This window comes from Leucopleurus acutus, assembly GCF_964270905.1.
Source record: "Leucopleurus acutus genome assembly, chromosome: 17".
Lineage (NCBI taxonomy): Eukaryota > Metazoa > Chordata > Mammalia > Artiodactyla > Delphinidae > Leucopleurus > Leucopleurus acutus.
The window spans coordinates 83,619,995-83,642,392 of record NC_139159.1 but is presented as its reverse complement, the minus strand read 5'-3'; the positions used below and the strand labels follow the sequence as shown (position 1 = coordinate 83,642,392).

The window sequence follows — 22,398 nt, the reverse complement described above, 5'->3', positions numbered from 1 at the left end:
GACCGGGAGCTCGCAGAGCCATTGGGGGCAGTACCCGCCGCTCAGTCCCGTCTTCCACTCCTACTGGCTGTGGCGCATGTCCGTCATCTTCTCGGCCGTGCGAACCCGCCTTCCTCCCTGGCGCTCATTGGTCGCGGCCCCTCGCCGGCTCCGCCCCGGGTGCTGTAGGTGTGGGCGAGAGGGGGCAACTGAGTGTTCGGTGGGCGGCGAGAGGCGGGCGGCGGCCCAGAAGGAGCCTAGGAGCGCGTCCGGCTCCCGCCAGACGCGGGGGTCGACAGGGCCGCCGGGCTGCAGCCCCCAGCCGAGCCTCTAGGGCCTTCCAGTTGTGGCAGGTGCTTCAGTCCCTGACGCTTTGCCCAGAATACAGGCCTCCAAGCCCAGCCTCGCCCGCCGGAGTCCGAAGACCCTCTGGCCATGTCCATCGTGGGCGAAGCGGGAGGGTCAGACGGCTCCAACGCTCGGGCGGCGCCCGGAACCCCAGGCTCGCGGTCCCAGTTTCCGGCCGGTGGAGGCGCTCAGCGGCCCGAGGCCACGGAAGCGGGCTCGTGGGGCCGGGCCGGGACCGGACCGGAGATGGCGCCGCCGGCGGACGGCGCGGCTGCGGCCTCCGACGCTGGCTCGGCTGCAGTGCTCCTGGCCGTGCACGCCGCGGTGAGGCCGCTGGGCGCGGGGCCGGACGCAGAGGCGCAGCTGCGGAGGCTGCAGCTGAGCGCGGACCCCGAGCGACCAGGGCGCTTCCGGCTGGAGCTGCTTGGCGCGGGGCCCGGGGCGGTGAGTGGGGGCGGCGGGGGCTGGCCGCTGAACCCGAGGCCATGCCCTTCCATTCGCCAGCTGCGTGCTCTTGAGCAGTTACCTTTTCTTTGCTTCTGTTTCCTTGTGTGTTAAATGGGGATAATGCTGGTACCTCCCTTCGTAGGACTAGTGTGAGAGTTTCATAAGGTAATACGTGTAAAGGGCTTAGGACAGTGAAAGTGGCCTGCAAATGTTACCTCGTGTTCCTTTGATCATCATGCAGTATGTGCTGGGGGAGGCACTGAGCCCGGACTCTCCCCCTCCTCAGGTCAGTTTGGAGTGGCCCTTGGAGTCCGTCTCCTACACCGTCCGAGGCCCCAGCCAGCATGAGCTGCAGCCTCCACCAGGAGGGCCTGGGACTCTCAGCCTGCACTTCGCCAACCCTCAGGAAGCTCGGCGGTGGGCAGCCCTGGTCCGAGGTGCCACCGTGGAAGGACAGAATGGTCAGTGCCCTGGAGTGAAGATTCACTGGGACCGGGATAGTGTTAGTTCTGCAAGAGAACAGGAGTAGCCCCGACCCCCCAGGTCTCGATGGGGGGAGTAGTGGGGAAAGCTGAGCCCACCTTACCCACTGCTGGGGTTCTGGGAGGACTCCCAGGAGGGAGGAAGTAGAGAAAAGGAACAGAGACCGAAGAGCTGGAGCCTGGAGTGCCAGACAATGTGGAGGGGCAGAGCACGCAGGCCCTCAGGACCTGGGTGAGAAGACGGACTATATGAAAAGCTTTGGGAAGGTATTCAGTGGGAGAGTGACAGGCTCAGATTCGAGCTACTTAAGACTGGTTGAGACCTGCATTCGTGTGAGTGGTGCAGATAGGGCCGGAGAGAAGAAGGATGTTTCAGAGATGCTTAGGAGATGGAATTGGCTGGATTTCCTTGAGGTTTAAATGGAAGAGTGAGTGGTTGAGACAGAAAGCTGCAAGGAACAGACACTGGGGAGCTCCCAGATAGAGGACCTTTTTGGGAGGGCACAGAGGTGGTCAAGTTCTTAAACATGTGGGAGGGAAGGGAGATAGGTGGATCTGGACTGGGGCTGGGGCTCTAAAGAGGTAAAGGTTGGGAGTAGAAAAGGTCAACCAAGGTCACCAGAAGAGAGAAGTGGGAAGAGAAGAGGGTCGGGAAGGCAGACAGTGCACCAGGGAAAGTCCACAGATGCATCAGAACAGCCGTCAGAGGTGAGAAGAAAACCATACACTGAGATGAAGAGAGGTCCAGACGACAGCATCTGCAGAGAAGGAAAGGCCTTTTTTTTTTGTTCATTCGTTGTCCGTTGGTTCACCAAATGTGTGTTCAGCACCTGTAGTAAGCACTCTTTTAAGGCCTTAGAGATTTAGCATGAATAAAACTTTTAAATCCCTGCTCTCTTGGAGCTGGCATTTCCAGAGAGGAGACAGACGTATAAAATAAGTAAAATAAATTCTGTCAGATGGTGGAAAGGATGGGAGCGCTGGAAGGGAGGGGTTTGCAATTTAAAATAGGGTGGCAGGGAAATACTCATTAAGGTGACCCTTGAGTGAAATTTAAAGATCATGGGGTGAACCATGTGTCCTGGGAGCAGCAGGTACAGAAGCCCCAAGGCAACAGTATGCATGACATCTTTCGGGCTCGGTGCTCGGGAGCCCTGCTTATCTCGGTGGGAGGACAGCTCAGAATACTGAGGCCACCACAGGAGCTGCATCAGCACCGCGTGGGCAGGGCCTCAAGTGGGTGGTAAGAAGCAGAGACGGCAGCATGCCCAGGGCAGGCATCGGCTGGAGAGGGTTTGGCATGGGGGCAGCCCAAGGTGTTCTGTGACGATGGTAGAGCCAAGAGAGAGGATGGAGGTCCCCGAGGACAACAAAGAGGCCATCTTGGGGCTTCTCTGGTGGCGCAGTGGTTGGGAGTCCGCCTGCCGATGCAGGGGACACGGGTTCGTGCCCCGGTCCGGGAAGATCCCACATGCCGCGGAGCGGCTGGGCCCGTGAGCCATGGCCGCTGGGCCTGCGCGTCCGGAGCCTGTGCTCCACAACGGGAGAGGCCACAGCAGTGAGAGAGGCCCGCGTACCGCAAAAAAAAAAAAAAAAAAAAGAGGCCATCTTGACTCCAGGGCTCCTGGTGAGCAGTATGGGGTGGGCTCCTTCTGAGGACCTCCTCTGGTTCTGCTGCGAGGCCAGGGAGCCTCCTGGCTGGCTGAGAGGGCCTGTACAGGCCAAGAGAAGGGGCCCGGCCTCTGTGGAGGAGGGGCACGGGTGGGACTGGGCAGCAGAAGGGACCAAAAGGACTCCAGAGCCCAAGGAAGAGCCAGGTGCAGCTCTGAGTGGAGTCAGCTGGGACCTCTGGAGTTTGCAAGGGCCAAGGCTGGGGAAAAGGCCTGGCTTTAAGTGTGGCCAAGGCGGGGCCCTGGCAGGGGCTGAGCTGAGGAGGGAGAAGACAAAAGTACTGGAAACCTGAGGTCAGAGAGCAGAGGCCTGGGTGAGTACTCAGCTGGGGGCTAGAGCTCAGACCACCAGCCCACCCCACATCTTCCCTCCTAGGCAGTGACAGCCTGACCCCAGCCCTAGGCTCAGAAACGTGCCCTGTTTCCCCGCCCAGTCTCCTTGAAGTACCTGCAACCAAGGCCCCCAAGCCCAAGGTGGATCTTCCTTGGCGCCCTGGAGACTTGATGGAGAAAGGTAAGGGCAGGGGGCTGGAGGGGCTGGGGGGCAGCCCGCGGGGGGCTGTGACGGCCCTCTCTCCCCTGTAGAGGACCTAGCAGGGCACCTGACCCGGGCCATAGAGGGTGGGGATGAGAAGCGGGCAGCCCACGCAGCAGCCATCCTGGCCCAGCATCACGTGGCCCTCAGCATCCAGCTCCAGGAGGCCTGCTTCCCTCCCGGCCCCATCAGGTAAGGCCTGGGGCTTCCATCTCACCCGCCCTCCCAGTCCTGTCAGGTCCCCGGTCTTTACCGCTGACCTACACTCTGGCCCAGGCTACAGGTTACAGTTGAAGATGCTGCGTCCTCTGCCCACATCTCGCTGGCAGTCCACCCCCACTCCACCATCGGGGCCCTCCAGGAGCAGGTGAGCACGGGGTCTGGGGAGCCCTGCTGGGGGGACCTGGGTGACATTCCGACACTCTGGCCCCAGGTATTCTCGGAGTTTGGCTTCCCACCGGCTGTGCAGCGCTGGGTCATCGGCAGGTGCCTGTGTGTCCCCGAATACAGCCTTGCTTTCTATGGGGTCCGGCGGGATGGGGATCCTGCTTTCCTCTACCTGCTCTCAGCCCCCCGAGAGGCCCCAGGTCAGTCCTTGATTGGAGTGGGATGAGGAAGGTGGGGTGCAGCCTGACATGGTCCTGAGCCTCATTCCCTCTATGGCAGGACGCAATCCTCAGCACCCCCAGAAGATGGATGGGGAACTAGGCCGCCTGTTTCCTCAGTCACTGGGGCTGCCCCAAGCCCCTCAGCCAGCTGGCTCCACCCTGCCCAACCCCCTTCAGGTGGGCAAGGGACTGGGCAGGGAGGGCCTAGGAGGCTGTGGGCATTGAAGGAATGGGTAAGCAGTAACTGTGTCCTCACCTCCCCAGCCCGGCTGGCCCTGCCCTTCCTGCACCTTCATCAATGCCCCAAGCCGACCCGGCTGTGAGATGTGCAGCACCCAGAGGCCCTGTGCTTGGGACCCCCTTCCCACAGCCTCCACCCAGCAGCTACCAAAGGTACCAGGGGCAGAGGCAGAGGCAGGGGAGGGGATGGGGGCAGGGGGGCAAAACAAGCAGAATGACCCATCTTCTGCCCCTGCCCCCAGGTCACAAGGAGAGAGGATGGCCCTTCCCTTCCAGGCCCAAGGTCCCTGGACCCCCTCCTGAACCTCTCAGGGAACCTCTGCTGACTGACCGCTCGCTGGAGACAAAACCGGGGCTGCCAGGGAGGGGCTGTGAGCTGGAGTCATTAAATACACTTGTGAGCCAGCTGGGTGCCCCTTTACTGTGCCCTTGTGCAGACTGGGCTGCTGGGAGAATGCAGAGCAGGGTGCAGCCCCACTCAGATGAAACTGAGTGGCAGAGGCAGGGGTGGCGGCTCCCGAGCTGGGCCCAGGTGGCTACTGAAGAGCATACTTGGGACGCAAGTCCCCTGAAGTCTCCCAGGCCCCAAGGGTGCTTAGGACACCCCCTGCCTGCTGACCACTGGGCTGGGCCCTCTGAGCCCCACCCAGCCCTCAGCTGACTGGCCCTCCTTTTCCAACCAGAGCTTTTCAGGCACACACCCTCCCTCTGCTTTTCTCCTCTCTGCTCTTGCCCTCCCCACGCTGGTCCCCACTCCTCTGGGCTATTCCCACCAGGCTGCCCTTACATTCCCTGCTTGGGGACAAGAAAAGCTCAGAGGATAAGAGCCCCGAGCCAGGGCCCAGGGCTACTACTAAGAAAACATCGCCATGGCCCTCTTGCTACTGACAGGTCCATGGCTGTGTTAGCCCAGCCACTGTCTGGCCGTGTGGCCTGAGCCCACTCCCAGCCGCCCTGTATACTGCTAGGAGGTGCTGTCCCCTCACAAAGACCGTGACCCTTGAGTCAACAGCACCTCCAGCTGCCCAGCCAAGAGACCAGAAGCACCTCTGGGTGGCCTCCACCTGCCTCTCTGCTTCCTTGGTGAGGTTGAGCGCTGCCCCTCCTCTCCCGGCCACCGCCCAGCCCTGCCTGCCCCTGAGCCCCAGGAACAGCTCCTGCAGCTCCTACTTTAGGCCAGCCTCTCCCTGGTTGAAATGCTATGCAGGGCTCCCCGCCGCCTTCAGGATGAAGGCCAAATGGTTCAATACACGGACACTGGTGGGTTACTGCAGCAGGGCCCTGGGTCCCTGGGCCGTGTCCGGCCAAGCGAAGCCCTTTCCACCTGGAACCAGGTTCTCTCCACTCCGGTCAGTGTTGCCGCTTTCTCTAACAGCTAGTTCTCTGCTTCCTGTCCCACGTTCACTGCTGGCTGGACTCCCAGCATTCAGGGCAATGTTGACCACACTGCACTGGACACCCCGGGAGCTCTGAGGGCAGGGATCTTCGTCCCAGAGTCCTCTGCAAACCTGTATTCCCATCACACAATAGCTCAAATGGGTATATTGAGAAACTTAATTTATTTCCATGATGGGCGCTGAACGATCTGGAGCTGGAACCCCGTCTCCTGCCCCTTCCCCTCTGTCCCAGAGGAAGAGGGGCTTGGCCAGGAGGGCCAGCTGGGACCTGAACAGGCCCAGGGTGGCTCCTTGGCTTGAGGACCCATTCAGGCAGGACAGCAAGCAGACACTGGGCAGGGTCACTTGGGTGGCCGATATGCCAGCTTCCGGCTCTTCAGGACTGACCACTTATGCCGCTTCATGGCATAGACCAGGGGCAAAAGCAAGCCCATCATCATCAACATCTGGGGGGGGGGGCAGGCTCAGAGGAGGGAGGCAGGAAGGAGCCCTGCCCAGCTCCCAGCCCCTCCCCCAGGCCCACTGTGCCCCTCCGCCCAGCCCTCTCACCTTGAGCCCCATGCGTTTGCGATGGTCATGTTCTGGTTCAGATGTCCAGCGCAGGAAGGTACTCACGTCCTTGGCTACCTGGGACATGGTAGCTGGGGTGCCTGGACCAAGGACAAGTGGTACGAGCTGCCCGTGGGTGTCCCTGCCCAATTTGGGGTAGCCCAAAGAGCATCCTCCACCATGGGGCAGAGACGGGTTCCTGCCCACAGCTTCAAAAGGGATGGGACCCACCCTACCACCAGCCAGCACACAGATGGCCTCAAGGCTGCCCATGAGCCTCCTCAGAAACACACAGTGTCCCAGCCAAGGAAGGTGCAGGCACTCTTGGGCCAAGAACACCAGGAGAGCGTCCCTGGCAGTGGGGAAAGCAGGACCCAGCTTGCCCACCCCCAGCGTGGGGGCCTCTCACCGTCGTCAAACTCCAAGACTTCATTGTAGATGGGAGGCGCCATGCCAATGGCCTGGCCAGGAAAATAGGGATTGAAGTGGAGGCCTTCTCGCAGCGACACCCCAGTGGGTGGCTCACAGTAGCCCGTGAGTAGGGAGAAGACGTAGTCCTCACCACCGTGCCTGGGACCAGATTGGGGTCTCCTCAGCCCCTGGCATGAGGCAGCCCTTCCCGCCGTCCCCCGCCACACACACACCCGGCCACCGCAGGCCAGTACCTAGCTCGCACGACGTAGCTGAGGTCAGGGGGCAGTGCTCCGTTGTTGGCCGCTCGTGCAGCCTCAGGGTTGGGGTATGGTTTGGGGAAGTAGTCAGACAGCTTCCCCGGCCGCATGAACATCTCCCCGTTCTCGTTGGGGCCGTCCTCAACCTCCACCTGCCACCAAGAGCCCCATCACAACTCTGCTGTCCAGCACAGCAGGAGCCCCGATCTGTGGGTCCTCGGCATCCCCACGTCCCCACCTCCTCAGCCAGCGCCTTAGCTTCATCCTCTGTGTAGCACACGCCCACCAGGTGGCGGTAAGCCACGTAGTCCATGCTGTGGCAGGAGGAGCACACCTGCTTGTACACCTGGAAACCCCTCCGGATGCTAGAGACATAGAAAGGGTTAAGGGCGCCGAGGATTCCACCCCACCCGGCCCACCCAGAAATTCCCCCAGCCAGCCACACACCTGGTGTGGTCCAGGGAGGAGAGGAGGCCGCGGTGGGACCACGGATAGCTGGGGGGGTGCAACTCCAGGTCACTGGCACTCACCGCTGAATGCAGAGCCACAGCCAGCCCTGCACCCCCTGCCGCCAGCATGCCAAGCGCTGACAGAATCACTTTCCGGCCCCGGGACGGGCCAGACTTCGACGACAGGGACACTGCCTGCAAGAGTCCCGCTCAGCGCCTGCCAGAACACCACCCAGCCCTACCTGGGGATCTGACTCTCAGCGCCTACCTCTCCCAACTCAGGCACCCAGCACCGGCCACCTCCCGCGCCACTGCCCTCCCCACCCTCCCCGCTGCGGACCCCTTGACCGGAATTCGGCCCTGAGGGCGGGGGGGGGGTTGTGAGGCGTGTTCTTAGATCCTGCGCCAGGAATCGGGCCGAAGTGAGCAAGGGTGCTGGGGCAGGCCAAGGTCACAAGCAGCTGGCCGAGATCAGGCTGAGGTCACTTTAGGACGCGGGCCCAGTCTGGAAGCCGGAGAGGGGAGAGGGCCTGGGCGCGCCCCCCGGGGAAGCGCCCAGTCCCGAGCCGGCAGCGAGCCCGCCCCGCCGCCCCCCACGCTCGGCACCAGGTGCCTGTGCTGCTCGGAGGGGTGGGAGCGCAGCCCTGCTCCCAAGGTCGGCAGGCAGCGGGGGTCCGGCCGGGGCGCGGGCCCGGGTGCGAAGGCTGCTCCCGCGCTGCCCGGCCCGCGCCCGGAGCCTCCCAGCGGTGACCTTCACCGGCCTGCGGGTCCGCGCGGCGGCCAGGGTTAAGACCAGCTCTCACCTGGGGTGTTCGCAGTGGGAGCTGCCCGGGCCGCGCACCGCTCAGCAGACCCCGGGACCGCGCGCCCGGCAGCCCCGCGCCCCGCGGGCCCAGCCCTAACCCGCGAAGCGAAGCCACCGCCGCTGCCGCCATATTGCCCCTCTTCAGCGCTGCCGCCGCTACCGTGGGCCTCTGCGGCGCCGAAAGAGCTTAAACATCGCGAGAACCGGGGAGCGTGGGAGGCCGCGGGGCGGGGGAGAGGCGGGGCTCTGTCAGTCAGGGCCGGGCACCGCCTCGCCGCGCTACTCCGGTCGTCATGGAAACCAGAGGTTGGGCGGGTCCTCGTTGCGTCTCTCTGTTGCCGTGACAACTCCCAACAACCCTGGTTTCCCTGATCCCGCCGCTGGTCTCCGGGGCTCAGCGGTGCTGCGCCCCCCACGCCCGGACGCCCCCAACCCGGAATCCACCGCTTTTCGAAGGCATCGCACGCTTTCGTCCAGCAACATTTCCAGACCTGGCGCAGTGGCAGAACACCCTCACTGCAAAGCACTGATATTACTTAACCAGTCAGGTGATCCCCTGGAAGGCCCCTCTTGCCGAGCCCACTCAACTTGCCCAGTGCTAGTAGCCTATTCCCCGAGGCTGTTTGGTGAAGGCAATTACTGGCAAGTGTTGTAGTTTCAAAGCTGTAATCTCCCTGAGGCAATGGAGAACAGCTGGGGCAAATAACAGACTAACCAAAAAGCTTAAAAGGAAGAACTGGGGAATACATTGTCCACAGGGGCGTTGAAAAGCCCTACAAATTTCCGGAATACAGTTGGTCAAAAACATAAGTAGGGCTGTGCATATACTCATGAAAGACCTGACCTTGAGTCTCTGTGCACAGGTGAAGCCTAAAGCAGAGTTGTAAACTGCCTGGCTGAATTCCGAGAGCATGTCCCACATACACACAGAGCCACTTGGGAATGACAGAGATTTATTGGTTCCAGACACTTAAGGAAATTTCTGTCCAATCATTTATCTGACCACTAAGCTAACCAGGTAGAGACTTAAGTGGCTACCCACGACAAATAATAGACTTGACAGAATCAGTTCAGAAAAGCCAATACACAAACACAACTACCATAGCAGCAACAGCAACAAAACCTGGAATCAGATTTCCAGAAATGCCACATTATATCATTGAAAATGTCTAGTTTTCAACAAAAAATTATGAGACATCCAAAGAAACAAGAAGGTCTGGCCTATAAATAGGGAAAAAAGAACCAATCAATAGAAACTATCTCTAGGGAATCTTAACTATTTAAATATGTTTGGGGGGGATAAACTGGAAGATTGAGATTGACATATACATACTACTATGTATAAAATAGATAATTAATGAGGACTGAGGACCTACTGTATAGCACAGGGAACTCTACTCAATACTCTGTAATGACCTATACGGGAAAAGAATCTACAAAAGAGTGGATATGTGTATATGTATAACTGATTCACTTTGCTGTGCAGCAGAAGCTAACACAATATTGTAAATCAACTATACTCCAATAAAAATTAAAAAAATAATAAAAAATTTTAATAAAAAAACAATTAAATTTAAAAATATGTTCAAAGAGCTAAAGGAAACCATTATGTCTAAAGAACTAGAGGAAAGTATGAGAATAATATCTCATCAAATAGAGAATGTCAGTAAAAAGAAATTATAAACAGGATCCAAGTGGAAATTATGGAGTTGAAATGTACAATAATGGAATTGAAAATTTTTACTTATGGGGTTCTACTGCAGATTTGAGCAGGTAGAAGAAAGAATTAGCAAACTTGAAGTTAGGTCGGTTGAGATTGTCTGGTCTGCGAAACAGAAAAAAAAAATAGAGAGAAAAATTAACAGCGCCCCAGAGACCTGTGGGACACCATTAAGCATACCAACCTATACATAATTCTCAGGAGCAGAGGAGAAAGAGGGGCAAAAAGAATATTTGAAGAAATTGTGACTGAAAACTTTCCAAATTTGATGAAAAACATGGATCTACACATCCAGGAAGTTAAAAAACTCCAAGCAGGATGAAGTAAAAGAGGTCCACACCTGTACACATTATACATTGTTGAAAAGCAAAGAAAAGGAATCTTGAAAGCAGCAAGAGAGAAGTGACTCATCACATATAAGTGGTCCTCAATAAAATTAACAGAAGATTTCATACCAGAAACCATGGAGGCCAGAAGGTGGTGGTATGACATATTCCAAGTGCTGAAAGAACAAACTTGCCAACCGAGAATTCTGTATCTGTCAAAATCATCTCTCACAACAAGGGGGCAGGGACTTCCTTGGCGGCACAGTGGTTAAGAATCTGCCTGCCAATCCAGGGGACATGGGTTCAAGCCCTGGTCCAGGAAGATCTCACTTGCCACGGGGCAACTAAGCCCATGCGCCACAACTAAGATCTCACAAGCTGTGTGGTGAGGCCAAAAAAAAAAAAAAATCTATGGGTATAGACACAGAATATATGAGGTGGAATATGTGGCAATAAATTAAGAAGGGGTAAACAGCTATACAGGAGCAACATCTTTTAATACAGTTAAAATTAATGTAATTTTAATCTAAATCAGATTGTTACAAATTAAGATGTCAGTTGTAATCCCAAGGGTAACCACTAAGAAAATAACTCAAAAAATGTAGTCAAAGAAATAACAAAGGAATTAAAGTTGTTCACTGGAAAATAACACACACACACACACACACACACACACACACACACAAAGACAATAATGAAGAAATTGGGGGCAAAAAAGACATAAGACACATAGAGAGCAAATATCAAGATAGCAGGTATAAATTGTACTATATCATTAATTACGTTAAATGTAAATGGATTAAAGTTTCCAGTTAAAGGGAAGAGATTGGCACAGTGGATTTTTCTTTTTAAAGTCATGGTCCAACTATATAATGCCTATAAGAAACACACTTTATATTCAAAGACACAAATAGAAAGTAAAATTTGGAAAAAAGGACACTTCATCAACAGTAACCAAAACAGAGCTGGAGGGGCTATACTAATATCAGACAATATAAACTTTAAGACAAATGTTTATATTAGAGTTAAAGAAGGACATTTTATAATGAAAAAAGGATCCATTCATCAAGAAGAAATGACAGCTATAAAGATATATTTGCCTAACACAGCCCCAAAATACATGAAGCAAAACTGGACAGAATTGAAAGGAGAAATAGAAAATTTAACATAACAGTTGGAGACTTCAGTACCCCACTTTCAGTAATGGATAGAACAGCTAGACAGAATATCAGCAGGGAAAGAGGAGACTTGAACAACACAATAAGCCAACTAGACGTAACGGGCAGCAATGAAACACTCCAACAACAGAAGAGTACATATTCTTCCCAAGTGCACATGGAATATTCTTCAGGATAGATCATATGTTAGGCAATAAAACAAGTCTCAATAAATTTAAGAGTAGTAAAAGCATACAAAGTATGTTTGCTGACTACAACAGAATGAAATTAGAAATCAATAACAGAAGGAGAGTAGGGAAATTCACAAGTATGTGAAAATTAAATGACATACTCCTAAATAAACAATTAGTCAAAGAAGAAATAACAGGGAGGGACTTCCCTGGTGGCTCAGTGGTTTAGAATCTGCCTGCCAATGCAGAGGACACGGGTTCAATCCCTGGCCCGGGAAGATCCCACATGCTGCAGAGCAACTAAGCCCATGAGCCACAACTACTGAGGCTGCACTCCAGAGCCCGTGGGTCACAACTACTGAAGCCCATGCGTCTAGAGCCTGTGCTCTGCAACAAGGAAAGCCAAGGCAATGAGAAGCCGCGCACCACAATGAAGAGTAGCTCCTGCTCACAACAACTCGAGAAAAGCCCGTGTGCAGCACCGAAGACCCAACACAGCCAAAAATAAAAATTAAATTAAAAAAAAAATCACAGGGAAAATTAGAAAATACTCTGAGATGAATAAAAACAAAAACACAACATACTAAAACTTAGCACCGTCAAGAGAGCTGCTAAGAGGGAAATTTAGAGCTTTAAATTACTGTATTAAAAAAATAATAAGATCTTAAATAAATAACCTAACATTCTAACTTTAAAAACTACAAAAAGTAGACAATCTAAACCCAAAGTAAGCAGAAGGAAGGAAATAATAAAGATTAGAGCAGAAACAATTGAAACAGAGAATAGAAAAACAACAGAGAAAATAAACTAAAAGTTGATTCTTTAAAAAGATCAACGAAAATGACACACCTGTAGCTTGACTCACTAAGATTAAAAGAGAAGACTCAAATTGCTAAAATTAGAAATGAAAAAAGTGACATTACTACCAACCTTACTGAAATAAAAATGATTATAAGGTAACACCATAAATAATTTATGCCTCCAAATTAGATGACCTATATGAAATGGCCAGATTCCTAGAAAGATACAGACTGCCAAAACTGACTCAAGAAGAAGTAGAAAATCTAAATAGACCGATAACAAGTAAAGAAACGGAACTAGTAATTAAATAACAACAACAACTTCCCAGAAAGAAAAGCCCAGGATGAGATGGCTTCACTGGTGAATTCTACCAAAATTAAGGAAGACTTAACTCCAATACTTCACAAACTCCTCCAAAAAATAGAAGATGAGGGAATACTTCCCAACTCATTATTTGAGATCAGTATTACCCTGACACTAAAACTAGACAACATATCATAGGAAAGAAAGCTACAGGCCAATATCCTATATGAATACAGATAACAAAAATCCTCAACAAAATATTAGCAAACTCAACCCAATGCTTGAAAAATGCAGTACGTCTTTTTCCCAGTGGGATTTATCTCAGTAATGTAAAGATAAATCAATGTAAACATCAATCAATGTATAAAAAACGCTCAATATAACACATAATAGTAATAAAGGGGAAAGGACCACATTTGATCATTACAATAGACACAGAAAAAGCTTCTGAAAAAAAATCCAACACATTTTCGTGATGAAAACCTCAAAGAAACAGGAATACAGAGCAACTTCCTCAACCTGATAAAGGACATCTATGAAAACCTCACGGCTAATATACTCAATGGTGCAAGACTGAAAGCTTTCCTAGTAAGATTAGAGGGAAGAGAAGGATGTTCTTGCCACTTCTATTCAGCATTATATAGGAGGGTCTATCCAGGACAATTAGGCAGGAATATAAAATAAAAAGCATCTAAATTTGAAAGGAAGAAATGAAATTATATTTGCAGATAACATGAATTACATACAATTGACCCATGAACAACATGGGTTTGAACTGCGCAGGTCCACTTATACTCAGATTTTTTTGCTAAATACACACTACAGTACTACACCATCTGCAGTTGGTGGAATCTGAGGATTTGGAACTGCAGATACAGAGGGCTGACTGTAGAGTTATAGGTGGATTTTCAACTTTGCAGAGGGTCGGCGCCCCTAACCCCTGCATTGTTCAAGGGTCAACTGTGAAATCCTAAGGAACACAAAAACTATTGATATTAGAGGTAATGGATGAGTTCATCAAGTTTGACTGAAGATCAATATACAGAAATCAGTTGTGTTTCTATACACCAGCAATGAACAAACTGAAAATGAAATTAAGAAACTAATTATATTTACAATAGCATCAAAAAATTAAATACTTAGGGGACTTCCCTGGTGGCGCAGCTGTTAAGAATCCGCCTGCCAATGCAGGGGACACGGGTTCGACCCCTGGTCTGGGAAGATCCCACACACTGCGGAGCAACTAAGCCCGCACGCCACAACTACTGAGTCCGCGTACCGCAACTACTATTTCACAGCTGACCCTTGAACAACGCGGGGGTTAGGGGCGCCCGACCCTCTGCAAAGTTGAAAATCCACCTGTAACTCTAAAGTCAGCCCTCTATATCTGCAGTTCCGCGTGCTGCAACTACTGAACCCCGTGCACCTAGAGCCCGTGCTCCACAACAAGAGAAGCCAGAGCAATGAGCAGCCCATGCACCACAACAGAGTAGCCCCCACTCGCTACAAATAGAGAAAGCCTGTGTGCAGCAACGAAGACCCAATGCAGCCAAAAATAAATTAAAAGAAAAAATTAAATATTTAAGAATAAATTTAACAACCTTTGTACACTGAAAATTATAAAACATTACTGAAATTAAAGAAGACCTAAATAAATGTAAGGACATCCTGTGTTCACAGGTTGGAAGTCTTAATATTGCTAACATGTTAATACTTCCCATACTGAGTACAGTGATGAAATCTTGCACCCGCCCCTCTGTCTTGCCTGGGACACAAATGATCTCTTTGTCCAGTATATCCTGCCCATTAGTCACTTAGTAGCCATCTGGGTTATCAGATCATCTGTGGAGGCATCACAGTGTCTGTGTTCAAGTAAGTGACCCTTTTATTTTATTTATTTGTTTTTTCACATCTTTATTGGAGTATAATTGCTTTACAGTGTTGTGTTAGTTTCTGCTGTATGACAAAGTGAATCAGCTCTATGCACACATATATCACCATATCCCTTCCCCCTTGCATCTCCCTCCCACACTCCCTATCCCAGCCCTCTAGGTGGTCACACAGCACCGAGCTGATCTCCCTGTGCAATGCGGCTGCTTCCCACTAGCTAGCTGTTTTACATTTAGTGACCCTTATTTTACCTAAGAATGGCTTCAAAGTGCAAGAGTAGCGGTGCTTGCGATTCAGGTACACCAAAGAGAAGCCTTTGAGTGAAATGAAGTGCTTCCTTTAAGCGAAAAGGTGAAAGTCCTCAACTTAATAAGGAAAGGAGAAAAATTGTATGCTGAGGTTGCTAAGATCTACGCCAAGAACCAATCTTCTGTCCGCGAAACTGTGAGGGAGAAAGAAATTCATGCTAGTTTTGCTGGTGCGCCTCAGAAACTGCAAAAGTTATGGCCGCAGTGCGCGGCAAGAACCTGGTTAAGGTGGAAGAAGCATTACGTTCGTGGGCGGAGGACACGAACAGATAGGATTCGGCACTATCCAGGGTTTCAGGCGCCCCTGGGAGTCTTGGGACACAAGCCCCGAAGGTAAGGGGCACTACTGTACTGCATGAATCCATTCATGTCAAAGTCCAGATTCGGCAACTCTATAGCGGCGGAAAGTAGGTTAACGGCGCCAGGGGCTGAAAGGGGAGGGGCAAGTGGGGCACAGGGTTCCTTCTGGGGGGCAATAAAAATGTTCTGAAGAACAGGCAGGAGCTGGCCAGGCAGGCCTTGGAGACCAAGGTAAGGAGGTTTGATTTTATCCTGGAAGCGATAGGCATCCCCTGAAGAGAGACAAGGTGGACCGCAGGTCCAGGATTGGGTGAGGGCACCAGGGGAGGAGATGCACGCGGGGGTGGGAGGTGTTCAGGTTGGGAAGAGATGACTTAAAGGTGACCATGGCACATCCAGGAGGCGGAGGTGACAGGACGTGGCCTCAGGACAGAGGCCTAGAGGAAAGACACGATCTGAGTTGCAGGCATGAGGGTAGCTGGAGCCCGCAGGGGCGGCTCACAGAGAAAGGCCCCCAGGGCAGCCCTGGAGCCCCATCTTAAAGCCCCAGGTGGAATGGGGTGACTTCGCAAAGGATCTGATAGAAGCACAGAGGAGACCTGGGACAGCCAGCCAATTGCAGGAGGACGTCTGCAGAGGGTCTGGTCGTGAGGAAGCTGCTGGGTGTCCTGAGGTGGGTCCCGCCTGGCTCAGGACCTCCCCAGTCTTGCACCCTAAACTGCCGGGCCCTCACCCCATATCATAAGACAGGAGCCCCCTGTGGAAGCCAAAAGGTCTGCCCCTGGACCTCCAGAAGGGTTCCCTCTGATTCTTCCCTTCTTTCATTCAAGAAAGACGTAGGAATATTCCACCACGTCCCTGGCTCTGTGCTGGAAAAGAGGCAGGAAGAAAGACAAAGCCTGTGCCATAGAGCTGCTCTTCTGGGGCATGGGAGGCAAGCGACCAAGGAATGAGCACTTACTACCAACACAACAGACACACACACTTCTAGATGCACCCGGCTGCTCACCGCCTGAGAGCCCCATGTGAGCTGGGCTCAGCAATAGTCCCTCTTGAACTGGACTGAGATGTCAGAAAACTCCAATAACAACGACTTAAACACAGTAGAAGTTTGTTTCTTTCTTGCAAATGAAGCCCAGTTGAGCAACCCTGGGCGACGGCTAACCCCAGTTTAGCAAGGGCTTTGGAGGGTCAGGGAGCCCCTGCTCATCTCCACCCCCAGCCTGGGCTGGAGCTCACGTCCCAGACGTGCTTCCGGTTCCACGTGGCCCCGGGGAAGGAGAGAGAAGCGGCTCAGAGGGCCATCCTCTGTTTGAAGTCTCTGCATGGAATTCACTCTTGAAGCTTCTGCTCAGGTCCTGTGGGCCACAGCAGCCACACGGCCACACCTAGCTGCACAGAGTCTGGCAGTGCGCCTGTGCCGTGACTAAGGAGAAGGGACGTGGGGGCCAGCGGCAAGCACCCTGAGTAAAGCCTGCGGGGCCTTATCCTCACCCCCTGTACGTCTCATCTGTATCTTTACAGCCTGACGTTTTCTTTCGTTTTAAAATGTATTGCACAAGTGACATCAATGAAAATCAGAGCAGAAATTCTGTTTCCCCAACATATCAGCTTCAAAACTCCCATGGCTCCCCTCCACCTCTTGTGTATGGGTAAGCCCAAAACAACTGATGATCGGACAGCTTTTGTCCTCACTTGTATGTTTCACGATATAAGGTATTTTCATGATTTGCGTTTTAAGTGGCTGCCTAAGTCCAGTTGAAAATGACTGACTGGCGCCGAAGTGCTGGTAAAATGTGTGGAAGGGATTTTGTATCAGATGCCAGTCCACAAAGACAGAGACAACGGGAGACCACAGCAGAGCAGAGATCTCTACGCACCTTGGAAGATGGGAAGCCCACAGGCAGGCGGCGCCTGCCTTACAGGGGAGATTTCCGAGAGAGGCCAGTCTGGAGGCACTGCTGGGGGTGCAGGGTGTGGGGCTGCAATCCTCCTCTGGCCTCAAAGTGGCTAGACGACAAGCAGCTGGAAGCCGGCTGCAGCCACAGAGGGCCCCCAGCGCCCTTGCCCCACCCTATCCCTCACACTCTGCACACAGCACACGCGCCCTTCAGCAGTGAGAAGCCCCAGAGTGAACCTCTCCAGGTGCTGCGCCCCACTGTGGAGCCAGGGCCCCCAGCTGTTGAGGGGGTCCCCCGGAAGATGAGCCCCACCACGGAGGTGGGCCTGGGCGGGGGCCGGGGGCGGAGCTTCCTCCCCGAGACTTGCCAGGACGCCCCGTCCCAGGATGCGGTCCCGAAGGGAGGCTGGTCCTGGGCTGATGCTCCAGGCAGTGCATCTCTGTCTCCCTTCCAACTCTGAGGCCTGTAGGAGGTGGTACCGGTCTCGCTGCCCTGTGGGGCGCTGGCAGGGGCACCTTGGCCCTCCCGTGAGGTCTCTTAGCCTCATGTGGCCGTAACGTCACCAGAGGGCTACACTTTGCTTTCCTCCCCTCCCGAATGTACACTGGACACCCCAGTCCCTTTCAGGGTCTTGGTACAACCAGTGACCTCTCTGTGTACCAGCCCATCAGTGCCCCCCGCCAGCCCCCGGTGCTCAGGTGGTGCTGGGTGGGCACCCGGCCTGGGCTGGCCTGGCCCCCAGGAAGCCGGGCCAGGGGCGCCTCCTGCTCTACCCCAAGCCCACACGAGGCTCTGGCCTTGGCTGGGGCGCCATTCTCCTCCTCTGGAGGGAGCCAGCTCCAGCTCCTTTGACCTCTCAGCTCCAGCGCTGAAGACTGTGCTGTGTGGTCTCTGGGTGTCTCAGCTCCTGTCAGGCCTCCCAGCCCTGCCTGTCATGTTTCCTCTTGCACAGCACTGGGCCATGATGCGCAGAGACCTCCAAGGCCGGGAGAGTGCACCTGGGGCTGCGGCCAGGTCTGCCTGTGCCACTTCCACACCCCGAGCATCCACCCAAGGACCTCTTCCCAAGGCTGGTGCAGCTGGGGCCCTCCCTCTCGCCATCAGTAAGTGGACCAGAAGGGGCTGAGCAGGGTGTCTAACCCTGCAGGCAAAGCCTCTTGCTACAGGCCCCGGGGCCCCACGTACAGGGCAGACAGTGTGACCAGGAGCCCGAAGGGCAGTTAAGCAGAACTGTTTATTTCCCAGGAAGGGAAGAGCGTGGGGCGCGTGGGGGATTCCCACCTGCCTTCAGCGCTTCCAGAAGAGAACATTCCAGAAGAGGAGCCAGCAGGGGAAGAGGCCCAGTGCCAGCAGCGGGAAGAGCAGGGCGCCATAGGTGTGGTGCGCCAGCACGCCCTGAGCCAGCACGGCCAGGAAGAGCCGCCAGCCCTCGGCCAGGGAGAGCGGCGCCTCCTGCAGCTGCCGCCACAGGAACAGGCCGCCCAGGAGCGTAGCTGCTGGGCTTGTCAGCACCAGCAGGGCAGCACAGAGTGGCCTGCGTGGAGAGGCAAGGTCAAGGGGGCTCTGGTGGGGGAGGAGGAGTGACGCGTGAGGGGGAGTCTGCGGCGAGGGGCAGAGGCCCTGGAGGTGGGGGGCACGTCGCGGCGGGCTTTGTGGTGGGGACTGACCAGCACATACCGGGGCCCGGAGGGCTTGGTGAGTGCAGCGCCGGGCACCATGGTGGCAGCCAGCAGAAAGCCCAGGGAGAAGTTGGTGAGGGTGATGCAGGCCAGCTGTAGTGCCAGGTAGATCAGGGCCACCAGCTTCAGCGCCATCCAGCTCCTGTCTGGGGCCTGTGTACTCAGCACCCTGCAAGGCAAGGGGTTCAGGGGCAGCCGCCTGCGTGTCCAGGGTGCACCCTGCCCGCGCCCATCCAGCCCAGCTCCTCACCAGTGGGTGCTGTGTGGAAGGGCCAGGCCAGCTGCATAGACGGCCAGCAGCGTCAGCACCACGGCCTCTGCCTCGGCCACGGGGAAGTGCTGGGCAGCCACGTGCTGACCCAGCACCGGGAGGACGTAGAGGGCCAGGCCCACAGCCTGGGAGATCACCAAGGGTGCCACGAGCGAGGCCAGCCCCACGCGCTGCAGGGCACACGGGCACTTGGAGACAGATCCCGGGCCGGGGCGTCCCGAGGAGCCTCACCATCCCGCCACCAGCTGAGACTGAGTGGCAGCAGTAACCACCACCCGGGACCCCAACAGCAGGAGTGGGGGGCCATCACCTGTGCTGCAGGGAGGGGAGGACTGGACCCAGGGGTCCCCCCAGCCTCCTCAGGACCCACTCCAGCCTCATGCAGCTGCATCCACAGTTCCAGAGCGTGGCTGAGTCAAGGACCCTGACAAGGGGTGTGATGGGCTCTGCCCAGCGGGGGACCCAGGGCTCACTCCCACTCCCCCACCCCGAGGTTGGAGAGCTCTCCCCAGCCTAGAGTGGGGGGACCTGAGGCTGGCCACAAACGGACAGCGGGAAGCAGAGGATATCTTGAGACCAAGGACCAGGAGCAAAAAGCCGGCGGCAGGCATGTAGAGGCCGATGGAGACGAAGCGGGAGAGCGCGGGGAGCAGGTAGAAGAAGAAGGACTGGTGCAGGCGCTCCAGGAGATGGTTGAGTTTGCGGAACATGCCCTCCAGAGCCCTGCCGGGCGTGGGCTGGGGTCACGGCTGGCCAGACACCCCCGGGCACCCACTACCCCGCCCCGAGTATGCAAAGGGCAGACCAGAAGGCACTCACTTGCCGACCGCCACCAGGTCATACTTATACTGGCGGAAGCTATTGACGCCACGGAGAGTTAGAGCCTCCACGCGGTAGCGCAGGAAGAGGCCGTGGGCGCCGTGGGGGTGGCCAGAGGCCTGCTGCAGAGCCATGAGCAGCAGCGTTTGCACACCCTGCAGCGGCCCGTCCGCTGATGTCCAGTCCTGGGGCTGCAGCTTAGACAGCGTGAGACAAAGTCAGATAAAGCCTGCACAAAGGCCCCGTGCTCCCCAGGCAGGTGGCCCTACCTTGCCCTGCAGCGTGCACAGGAGCCCCCCTTTCTGGCAGAAGGTCTGGAAGAGGTTGAGCAGGTCCAGGTTGGGCAGCTGTCCGTTGAGTCCCTCCACAGCCACGTCGAGGCTAGTGACCACATCACTGCTCAGCTCCAGGGCCACGGCTGCCTGGATGGCCCCAGCCCGGCCCTGCAGAGGGGATGACTGCATACCTGTAGAAGCAGGTGAATGAGCTGCCAGTAAGGGGCTGGTGAGGACAGTGGCCCTGTGGGGGCCAGAGCAGGGCAAGAACACCCACCAGTGACATTGACGTCGTGGTAGGCTTCAAGCCAAGCCTCAGAGCCCAGAAGGTCGTGTTCTGTCACCAGGAAGATGATGTCTTTGGCCCAGTAAATCTGCCCTAAAGACCAAAAGCAGGGTCAGCAGGGCCTGAGGCGGTGGCCAAGCCCTCCCTTGCCAGCGGTAGCCCCCGAGCCTCACCCCGGAAGTGGGCAGCAAGTGCTAGCGTCAGCCCCACAGCCTGGCTGTTGGTAGACTCAGGGCCACAGGGCACGGTGAGCACCAGGGACTCAGTGCTGGCAGCGCGCGGTGCCCGAAGGATGCCGTACACGTTGATGCCCGACACCATCTGCATGCAGTATTGGGGAAGCCTCAGCACGGCCCCACTCTAGATGGCCGAAACCCCTCCCCTTTAGCCCTAGAATGCCCACCAGTGACTTCTCTGGCCCCAAGACATCCCCCCCGCCCCCAATGAGCTTCCCGGCCCCAAGGCCACCCCCTCAAGGTGCTTTTTGGTCGCAGGCACACCCCCCTCCCAGCCTCCCACGCCCCGCCCCGCCCCCCCAGTACATAGCGCTCGTGAGTCTCATCTGGAAAGGGCAGTTTCCGGGAGAAACTCTGCGTGTAGACCTCCAGCCCCACTGACCGCATCGTCCGCTCCAGCCAAGCCACTGGCAGAGCCCTGGAAACACCAAGAGAGCTTCTGAGCAGAGCTCTCTGGCCTTGACTGACATTGCTTCCCCCATACCCACGGCTCTGCCGCTCACCCCGACTTCCTGCGGTGGGCAGCGAAGTCCCGGGCAAAGCTTCGGGCACGCTCTCCGCCCGCAAACTGCTCCTCCACCATGGTGGAGCCCATGGCGTTCTCCGACATGTAAGTGCGCTGGGTCAGCGGCGGGAAAGCCAGCGCCAGGAACCAGGCGATGCCCGCCACGTAGCTCAGCACGCTGCGGGGAGAGAGACGGAGGGACCACCGGAGCGTTAGCGGGCCCTGGCACCCCGGCCCGCAGCCTCTACCTCTGCACTGGGGGTGGAGGGACCATGTCTGCGGGACCTGGATCCAGAGTCCCGGTGCCCGGGACGCCGGACGGGAGAGCTGAGCCCCAGGCCTCAGGCCCCGAGTGATGCCGGCGAGCGGGAGGAGACCGGCACGCGCTGCCGGAGGGGTCCGCGCCCCCGGCCCTCACCAGAGCGGCGCGTTGAGGCGCAGCACGAGGCGGGCAAGCGCGCGCCGGCGCACCGGGTCCGACAGGAGGCCCATCGCAGGGCCGGGCGGCTCCGGGACCGCGCTCCCGCTGTCAGGTACGGCCGCCGGCCGGGCACGCCTCTCCTGTCAGACCCTGGGCTGCACGCCGGTCCCCACTTCCGGTCCCGACGGCCCTCACGCCGCTGCGCCTGCGCCGTCCCCCTAGTCACCCCCCCCCCGCACCGCCGCCGCGCATGCCCAGAGCAGAGCCGCTGTGGAGGGAGCGGGACCCGGGTCCGGGTTTCCCCGCCTGCGGAGAGCGTCCTCCAGGCAGGCCGACGGCATTGTGCAACGCTGGAGGGTAGTGAAGACGACGGGCCGCTCGAGAAAGCTCGGCTCAAAGGGGAATCAGAGTAGGATGATGAGTAGGGCAGGTGGGAGGAAATCCGGAAGCGGCGACCAGAGCATAGACGCCGGAAGATTTCCGAAGGTGCTGCCACTGGCAATGACAGGTCTGAATGCCGTGGTGGGAAGGGAGGGGGCTTCCGTGAACTGAGAGACCAAGGCATTGGCGGACCCTTTCCTATGGATGTCGGTCACCAAAAACAGCCGAGTGGAATCACAGCGTGTGCCCAGAACCAAGGTCATTGGGGTCAGATGGCCACAGGGAGGAGGGTGCGTGATACTACTGGCCAAAGGGGTGTCAAAGGAGCTGGGGTGTGTTAAGTAGAAAGTGGGGCGCACCCCTGTCCAGGCCAGGAGGTGCCTGGGATATTGGAGGAGAAGCAGCCCCTGGGTAGGCTGCAGGGGGCTCGGGCAGGTCTGAGGGCAAG

The 22,398-nt window shown here is 55.9% G+C and overlaps 3 protein-coding genes across 5 annotated transcripts; 1 reads left to right on the top strand and 2 right to left on the bottom strand.

Annotated features, from left to right (window-relative positions):
* Window positions 1–39: 39 nt before the first annotated feature.
* Window positions 40–4,706, top strand: SHARPIN (SHANK associated RH domain interactor). Of its 3 annotated transcripts, XM_082858666.1 has the most exons (9): window positions 40–771; window positions 1,061–1,235; window positions 3,303–3,440; window positions 3,512–3,653; window positions 3,738–3,828; window positions 3,895–4,048; window positions 4,128–4,246; window positions 4,334–4,462; window positions 4,552–4,706. In XM_082858666.1, exons 1-9 carry the CDS (start codon window positions 415–417, stop codon window positions 4,633–4,635), a joined length of 1,389 nt encoding a protein of 462 aa, XP_082714792.1. In that variant the 5' UTR covers window positions 40–414; the 3' UTR covers window positions 4,636–4,706. The 3 variants fall into 3 exon arrangements, with proteins under 3 accessions (XP_082714792.1, XP_082714791.1, XP_082714790.1); XM_082858665.1 differs by having other exon boundaries at window positions 3,545–3,653; window positions 3,738–4,048; XM_082858664.1 differs by having other exon boundaries at window positions 3,738–4,048.
* Window positions 4,707–5,867: 1,161 nt separating this feature from the next.
* On the bottom strand, window positions 5,868–8,346 carry CYC1 (cytochrome c1). Its single transcript, XM_082858326.1, has 7 exons — window positions 8,179–8,346; window positions 7,374–7,570; window positions 7,165–7,291; window positions 6,921–7,078; window positions 6,665–6,825; window positions 6,256–6,356; window positions 5,868–6,152 (listed from the first exon to the last, which is right to left on the bottom strand). Exons 1-7 carry the CDS (start codon window positions 8,308–8,310, stop codon window positions 6,048–6,050), a joined length of 981 nt encoding a protein of 326 aa, XP_082714452.1. The 5' UTR covers window positions 8,311–8,346; the 3' UTR covers window positions 5,868–6,047.
* A 9,872-nt stretch (window positions 8,347–18,218) lies between these two features.
* On the bottom strand, window positions 18,219–21,729 carry GPAA1 (glycosylphosphatidylinositol anchor attachment 1). Its single transcript, XM_082858387.1, has 12 exons — window positions 21,567–21,729; window positions 21,147–21,326; window positions 20,950–21,061; window positions 20,581–20,728; window positions 20,399–20,500; window positions 20,116–20,312; window positions 19,847–20,043; window positions 19,597–19,750; window positions 19,338–19,433; window positions 19,007–19,197; window positions 18,755–18,925; window positions 18,219–18,611 (listed from the first exon to the last, which is right to left on the bottom strand). The coding sequence occupies exons 1-12, from the start codon at window positions 21,638–21,640 to the stop codon at window positions 18,365–18,367; spliced, it is 1,869 nt and encodes a 622-aa protein (XP_082714513.1). The 5' UTR covers window positions 21,641–21,729; the 3' UTR covers window positions 18,219–18,364.
* Between the last annotated feature and the right edge of the window lie 669 nt (window positions 21,730–22,398).